Here is a 6,000-nt window from a genome sequence, read left to right as displayed (position 1 = left end):
GTGGCAGTGATGGGGAGAGGATGCAGTGCAGCCAGGGATGGTGAGCACAGGCAGTGGAGGTGCAATGGTGGTGAGAGGATGCAGTGCAGGCAGGGATAGAGAGCACAGGCAGGGAAGGGTGGCAGTGTCTCTGCTGTAACACGAGCTGGGAGGAGTCAGGCTGACGTGCAGCAGTGAGCGGAGAGAGAAGGGGAGAGGGAGAAAACACTCCAGCAGAGGCAGCGAGGAGCCCGGGCACAGCGATGCAGAGCTGGGTGTGTAGAGCTGCGCCGCGCTGCAGGTGATCCGCCTGGATGAAGGCTGCTTCCTCCGGGGACACCAAGCACCGAAGTCATGTCCAGGTACAAGAAGGACAAGGAGATCATCGCCGACTATGAGAACCAAGTGAAAGGTGAGTGCAAGGAGTGTGCCATCCCAGCTGCCAGTGTACTCTATAGCGGGACCAACATCCCTGCTGCCAATGTACTCTATTCCGAGACCAACATCCCTGCTGCCACTGTGCCCAATATCTGGACATAACTCCCAGCTGCCAGTGTGCCAAGTCTTGTGAACCTACCTTTATGCTGCCAGCGTGCCCATTCTGTGATCCTGCCTCCCTGCAGCCACTGTGCCCAATATCTGGACATACCTCTCTGTTGCCACTGTGCCCAGTATATGAACATGCCTCCCAGGTGCCAGTGTGCCAAGTCTGTAAACCTATCTCCCTGCTGTCAGTGTGCTCTGTCCCAGTACCTACCTCCATGCTGACAGAGTGTCCAATATCTGAACATATCTCCCAGCTGACAGTGTGCCCAACCTGTGAACCTGCCTCCTTGCTGCCAGTGTGCTCATTCTGTGAACCTGCCTCCCTGCTGCCAGTGTACCCATTCTGTGAACCTGCCTCCCTACTGCCAGTGTACCCATTCTGTGAGCCTAACTCCCTGATGCCAGTGTGCACAGTCTGCTCCCAGCAAATCCAGTCTGTGTGCCTACCTCCCTGATGCCAGCATGCCCAATCTCTGTCCCTACCTTCCCTGCTTCCAGTGTGCCCAATCTGTGAACCCCCCTCCCCCCTACTGCCAGCATGCCTATTCTGCAAATCTACCTCCCTGCTGCCAGTGTGCCCAATCTGAACCTACTTCCCTGCTCCCTGTGTGCCCAGTCTGGGTACCTACCTACCTGCTCCCAGCATATCCAGTTCGTGTATCTACCTCCCTGATGCCAGTATGCCCAATCTGTGTCCCAACCTCCCGGCTGCCAGTGTCCCCAATCTGTTTAGCTTCCTCTCTGCTGCCAGTGTGACTAATCTGTGTACCTACTTCCCTGCTGCCAGTGCACCAATCTGTTTACCTACCTCTCTGGGAGTATGCCCATTCTGTGTACCTACCTCTCTGCTGGCAGTGTGCCCAATTTGTGTACCTATCTCTCTGCTGACAGTGTGTCCAATCTGTGTATCTACCTCTGTGCTGCTAACATGTCCAGTCTGTACCTACTTCCCTGCTGCCAGTGTCCCCATATGTGTACCCACCTCTCTGGCAGTGTGCCCAGTCTGTGTACCTACCGCTCTGCTGGCAGTGTGCCCAGTCTGTACCTACCTCTCTACTGCTTGTGTGACTTATCTGTGTACTTACCTCTTTGGTGCAAGTGCGCCTAATCTGTGTACCTCCATGCTGCTAGTGTGCCCATTATGTTGTAACCACCTCTTTGCTGCCAGTGTCCCCAATCTGTTTACCTACCTCTCTGCTGGCAGTGTGTCCAATCTGGGTACCTACCTCTGTGCTCACAGCATGCCTAATCTGTGTACCTACCTCCCAGCAATCAGTGTGTCCAATTTGTTTACTTACCTCCCTGTTGCCAGTGCGCCCAATCTGTCAACATACCTCCCTAAGTTAGGGAGCACTTAGTCTGTGTAAATTTCTCCCTGCTGCCAGTGTGTCCAATTGGAAAACGTATCATGCTGCTGCCAGTGTACAGAACTTGAGTATGTACCTCCCTGGAGCCAGAACGCCCAGTTTGTGGACCTACCTCTTGCTGCCAGCGTGCCCAATCCATGTAGCTACCTCCCTGCTACTACTGTGTTCAATGTATGCACCTACCACCCTTCTCCAAGTGTGCCTAGTCTGTGTACCCACCTACTTTCTGCAAGCATGCTCAGTCTCTGTACCTACCTCTATACTGCCAGTGTACTTATTCTTTGGACTTATCTCCTTGCTGCTAGTGTTTCAGTCTGTGTATTTGCATCCCTGCTGGCAATGTATTTAGACTATGTACCTGTCTCTATGCTACTAGAGTGCCCATTATGTATACATACACCTCTATACCAGCCCTGTCTAATTATTGCCTGTTTTCTGCTGCCACTGTGCCCAGCCTAAGTACCTACCTCCCTGATGACAGTATGGCCAATCCTTGTACCTACCCTGCTACCAGTGTGCCCAAACCTTATCTGACCTACCTGCTGCCATTATGCCAAACCCTTGTACCTACCTCCCTGCCTCCACTGTGTCCAATCCTTATACCTAGCTCCCTGCTGCCTGTGTGCCCAGTACTTGCACCTACATCCCTGATGCCAGTGTGCCCACTTTGTGTACCTAGCGCTCTGCTGCCTAATCTGTGTGTACAATTGCCTTTATCTTGTGTGGATTGACTTTGTATGCACCTTCCTCCTGCCAGTGTGTCCTTCCTGTGAGACCACCTGCCTCCTGCCATTGTGTCCTGCCTCTGTGTACCCCTGCCTCCCGCCCTTGTGTCCTGCCTTTGTGTACTCCTGCCAACGTGCCCTGCCTCTCTGTACCCCTGCCTACTGCCAGTGTGTCCTGCCTCTGTGTACCCCTGCCTCCTGCCAGTGTGTCCTGCCTCTGTGTACCCCTGCCTCGTGCCAGTGTGTCCTGCCTCTGTGTACCCCTGCCTTCTGCCAGTGTGTCCTGCCTCTGTGTACCCCTGCCTCCTGCCAGTGTGTCCTGCCTCTGTGTACCCCTGCCTCCTGCCAGTGTGTCCTGCCTCTGTGTACCCCTGCCTCCTGCCAGTGTGTCCTGCCTCTGTGTACCCCTGCCTCCTGCCCTTGTGTCCTGCCTCTGTGTACCCCTGCCTCCTGCCAACGTGCCCTGCCTCTGTGTACCCCTGCCTACTGCCAGTGTGTCCTGCCTCTGTGTACCCCTGCCTCCTGCCAGTGTGTCCTGCCTCTGTGTACCCCTGCCTCCTGCCAGTGTGTCCTGCCTCTGTGTACCTCTGCCTCCTGCCAGTGTGTCCTGCCTCTGTGTACCCCTGAATACTGCCAGTGTGTCCTGCCTCTGTGTACCCCTGCCTCCTGCCAGTGTGTCCTGCCTCTGTGTACCCCTGCCTCCTGCCAGTGTGTCCTGCCTCTGTGTACCCCTGCCTCCTGCCAGTGTGTCCTGCCTCTGTGTACCCCTGCCTCCTTCAAGTGTGTCCTGTCTTTATGTCCACCTGCCTTCTCCCTGTGTGTCCTGTCTGTGTCCACCTGCCTCTTGCTAGTGTGTCCTGCCAGTGTATCCTGCCTCCTTCCATTGTGGGCTGTCTCTGTGTACACTTGCCACTGTGTTCTGTCTGTATGTCCACCTGCTTCCTGCCAGTGTGTCCTTTCAGTGTGTCCACTTGCCTCTTGCCAGTGTGTCCTCTGTGTGTTTGTCCACCTGCCTCCTGGCAATGTGTCCACCTGCCTCCTGCCAGTGTGGCCTGTCTCTGTGTACACCTGCCTCCTACCAGTGTGGCCTGTCTCTGTGTACACCTGCCTCCTGCCAGTGTGGCCTGTCTCTGTGTACACCTGCCTCCTGCCAGTGTGGCCTGTCTCTGTGTACACCTGCCTCCTGCCAGTGTGGCCTGTCTCTGTGTACAACTGTCTCCTGTCAGTGTGTCCACCTGCCTGCTGCCAGTGTGTCCTGTCAGAGTGGTCAGTGCGTACACCTGCCTCCTGCCAGAGTGTCCTGTGTGTGTACACCTGCCTCCTGCCAGTGTGGCATGTCTCTGTGTACACCTGCCTCCTGCAAGTTTGGCCTGTCTGTGTATCCACTTGTCTTCTGCCTGTGTATCCAGCCTGTTTCCACTTGCTTCCTGTTAGTGTGTCAGCCTCCCCTAGCAGTTACCTTTATGTAATATGTGGAGAATGTTCTCTTTGCGCCAAGCAAACATGTCCCTACTGCCAGTGTGCCCCCCCCCCCCCCTCCATACTATACTCCTAACCAATGTGCTCTCCATATCATGCTGCATGATAATGATAACCCTCATGGTTGCAAGTGTGCTCTTTACTATACCTATTACTGCCACTATACCAATAAACTCTGCAGTGTTACCTGGATAAACTACACTGTACCCCACACCATTGACATTGTGCCAATATACCTCTTACTGCTGCCAGTACATTTTTATTCTCTCTGTGTACCCTTTACTGCCAGTCTGTCTGCACTATGAATAGACTCCTTGCAGTCATGCTGACATTCTGTATAAGCTTTCATGCACTTCCCCTCTGTGTGCTCAGTGTACACTAATATGCTCTCATACTGCCTCTGTGTATCCTCTCCCTGCACTGTGTACACTAATATGCTCTCATACTGCCTCTGTGTATCCTCTCCCTGCACTGTGTACACTAATATGCTTTCATACTGCCTCTGTGTATCTTCTCCCTGCACTGTGTACACTAATATGCTCACATACTGCCTCTGTGTATCCTCTCCCTGCACTGTGTACACTAATATGCTCACATACTGCCTCTGTGTATCCTCTCCCTGCACTGTGTACACTAATATGCTCTCATGCTGCCTCTGTGTATCCTCTCCCTGCACTGTGTACACTAATATGCTCTCATGCTGCCTCTGTGTATTCTCTCCCTGCGCTGTGTACACTAATATGCCCTCATGCTGCCTCTGTGTATCCTCTCCCTGCGCACACTAATATGCCCTCATGCTGCCTCTGTGTATCCTCTCCCTGCGCTGTGTACATGAATATGCCCTCATGCTGCCTCTGTGTATCCTCTCCCTGCGCTGTGTACACTAATATGCCCTCATGCTGCCTCTGTGTATCCTCTCCCTGCGCTGTGTACACTAATATGCCCTCATGCTGCCTCTGTTTCCTCTCCCTGCGCTGTGTACACTAATATGCCTATTTGCTGCCTCTGTGTATCCTCTCCCTGCGCTGTGTACACTAATATGCCCCCATGCTGCCTCTGTGTATCCTCTCCCTGCGCTGTGTACACTAATATGCCCTCATGCTGCCTCTGTGTATCCTCTCCCTGCGCTGTGTACACTAATATGCCCTCATGCTGCCTCTGTGTATCCTCTCCCTGCGCTGTGTACACTAATATGCCCTCATGCTGCCTCTGTGTATCCTCTCCCTGCGCTGTGTACACTAATATGCCCTCATGCTGCCTCTGTGTATCCTCTCCCTGCGCTGTGTACACTAATATGCCCTCATGCTGCCTCTGTGTATCCTCTCCCTGCGCTGTGTACACTAATATGCCCTCATTCTGCCTCTGTGTATCCTCTCCCTGCACTGTGTACACTAATTTGCCCTCATACAGCCTATGTGTATCCTCTGCCTGCACTGTGTACACTAATATGCCCTCATACTGCCTCTGTGTATCCTCTCCCTGCACTGTGGCCTCAATTCACTAAGCTTTATCAAACACTACCAAACATTTGATAATTTACCTCATGGGTAAAATCTAATTTTGAATTCGCTAAGGTGTTATATAATTATCAAATGTTTAATCGTTAAAACGTTAAATAAATCTTAACACCTTAGCAAATTCGAAATTAGATTTTACCCAAACGTTTGATATAGTGTTTGATAAAGCTTAGTGAATTGAGGCCTGTGTACACTAAAATGCCCTCATACTGCCTCTGTGTATCCTCTCCCTGCACTGTGTACACACACTAATATGCCCTGACTCTTCTCCCTGCACCATGTATACTGTAAAAGACTCTTCACCTTGCACTGTGTATACTGTAATATTCTTCTCCCTGCACTGTGTATACTGTAATAGGCTCTTCTCCCTGCACTGTGTATACTGTA

The 6,000-nt window shown here is 52.5% G+C and overlaps 1 protein-coding gene across 3 annotated transcripts in view; it reads left to right on the top strand.

The window, feature by feature from the left end:
- The first annotated feature begins 207 nt into the window (after positions 1–207).
- SRGAP3 (SLIT-ROBO Rho GTPase activating protein 3) overlaps positions 208–6,000 on the top strand; it is a 186,586-nt gene continuing 180,793 nt past the window's right edge. For all 3 annotated transcript variants that reach the window (XM_068252788.1, XM_068252787.1, XM_068252789.1), the window contains exon 1: positions 208–391. In XM_068252788.1, coding sequence (XP_068108889.1) covers positions 334–391 — 58 coding nt within the window. In that variant the 5' untranslated portion in view covers positions 208–333. The remainder of the gene's footprint in view (positions 392–6,000) is intronic.

This window comes from Hyperolius riggenbachi, chromosome 9 (assembly GCF_040937935.1).
Source record: "Hyperolius riggenbachi isolate aHypRig1 chromosome 9, aHypRig1.pri, whole genome shotgun sequence".
NCBI classification, from domain to species: Eukaryota; Metazoa; Chordata; class Amphibia; order Anura; family Hyperoliidae; genus Hyperolius; species Hyperolius riggenbachi.
The sequence above is the reverse complement of the archived record's forward strand: the minus strand, read 5'-3'. Positions and strand labels throughout refer to the sequence as shown.